At 43.5% G+C, this 1,784-nt stretch overlaps 1 protein-coding gene across 1 annotated transcript; it reads right to left on the reverse strand.

The window, feature by feature from the left end:
• Nucleotides 1-288: 288 nt before the first annotated feature.
• Nucleotides 289-1,221, reverse strand: LOC308350363 (olfactory receptor 8C8-like; the record flags this gene model as incomplete). Its single annotated transcript, XM_080815545.1, has 1 exon — nt 289-1,221. The coding sequence occupies one exon, from the start codon at nt 1,219-1,221 to the stop codon at nt 289-291; it is 933 nt and encodes a 310-aa protein (XP_080671671.1).
• Between the last annotated feature and the right edge of the window lie 563 nt (nt 1,222-1,784).

The raw sequence follows: 1,784 nt of genomic DNA on the forward strand, positions 1-1,784 counted from the left end.
ATGTTAGCTAATTGAATTTAAATAAAAAAAAGAAGTAGGAATTGGGCTGAATCTCTGGAGCATACTGTTAAGAATAAAGCTCAGTTCAGTATGGGGCTGAGAACAACTATGAGATTTAACAATGTTTGCATGCTTAATTGACATGCTGACAGAGAAATAAGTGTTTAAAGGAAAAACCTTGTTCTGAAGAAAATTATGGGGGCAAACGCACACGCGCACACACACACACACACACACACACACACACACCATACACACACCCCAACAACCCAGTAACATTAGTTCTGTTTAATTTGCAATTCCCTTCAGCGTTTTTTTCAGAGCACATTTGACATCTTTGTTCCTTAGACTATAGATGAGAGGGTTCAACATGGGTACTATATTGGTGTAAAATACTGAGAAGAACTTCCCCTGGCCCACAGAACCAGCAGGCGAGGTCTTGAGATGTGTGAACAACCCAGATCCATAGAACACACCAACAGTCACTATGTGGGAGCCACAGGTGCTGAAGGCTTTGGACCAACCCTGAGCTGATGAGACATGGAGGACACTGGACAGGATTAGAGCATACGAAATGAAAATAATGAAGCTGGATATTATGACCACTGTGCTTACAACAATGGAATCTACCAGCTCACTGGCAAAGGTGTTGCTGCAGGAGAGCTGGAGGAGGGGGAAGATGTCACACATGTAATGGTTGATGGTGTTCAAATCACAAAAGGACAATCTGACCATGTCTCCTGTGTGGATCATGGCACCAGCAAACCCCATCACATAAGAACCAAACATCAGCAGAGAACAGACCTGAGGAGACATGGTAACTGTGTACAGCAAGGGTTTACAGATGGCCACATAGCGATCATAGGCCATGGCTGTCAACACATAGCACTCAGAATGGACAAAGAAACAGAAAAAAAACAGCTGAGTCATGCATTCTGTAAAGGAGATGATATTCTGCTCTGATACAAAGTTCATCAGCATTTTAGGAGTAATGACCAAGGAGTGGCAGAGATCTATGAAGGATAAGTTGAAGATGAAAAAGTACATGGGAGTATGCAAGTGAGAATTCAGGCAAATTAGAGTAATTAAGCCCAGATTCCCTACCACAGTGACAACATAGTTCAGGAAGAAGAGAAAGAAAAGGGGTAATTGGAGTTGAGACTGATCTGTTAGTCCTACCAGAATGAACTCCGTCACTGAAGAGCCATTTTCCATAGCCATTATCTGCAGGACTGTGATCTATGAGGAAATGGGAGAAGGAAGGAAGGGACATCAGGAAGGGGCTCAGATCCTTTGCTTCTAGAGTAAGGCCTTCTAGAGGAAGAGGCTCAAGTGCAGCTGTTGGGACAGCGATCTGGAAGGAGAGCCAGGGCAAGGACTTTCTGTCTTTAACTTTCTTCTCTTGCTTGTCCTTGTCTTCCATGTTTTCAGATCTCAGCTATAACTCCTCACCTCCTCTGGTCTAACATAATCCAGGATGAAGACTTCTAGCATGGACACCAAAAGTGAAGATCACATGTGAGAGATAAGGAAGCAGTATCTTGAAAAGATGAATAGACTGGTCAAGGTCATATAGATAGAGAACCGAGGAGCCGAAGTTGTACTTGGGACCACTTCCTGTGAAAATCCCTGGAGCTCCAAGACAGTAAAGTCACTGTGATACCCACTGCACCCACTGTCCAACCCACTTTCTCCCACTCCCCTTTCAGAAACTCAATACCTGGCTCAGTGAAAGTGCTAAGAAATAAAAAGGTTCAGCAAGATTAAGTAACTTGTCCAAGATC

This window comes from Martes martes, assembly GCF_963455335.1.
Source record: "Martes martes genome assembly, chromosome: 10".
Lineage (NCBI taxonomy): Eukaryota > Metazoa > Chordata > Mammalia > Carnivora > Mustelidae > Martes > Martes martes.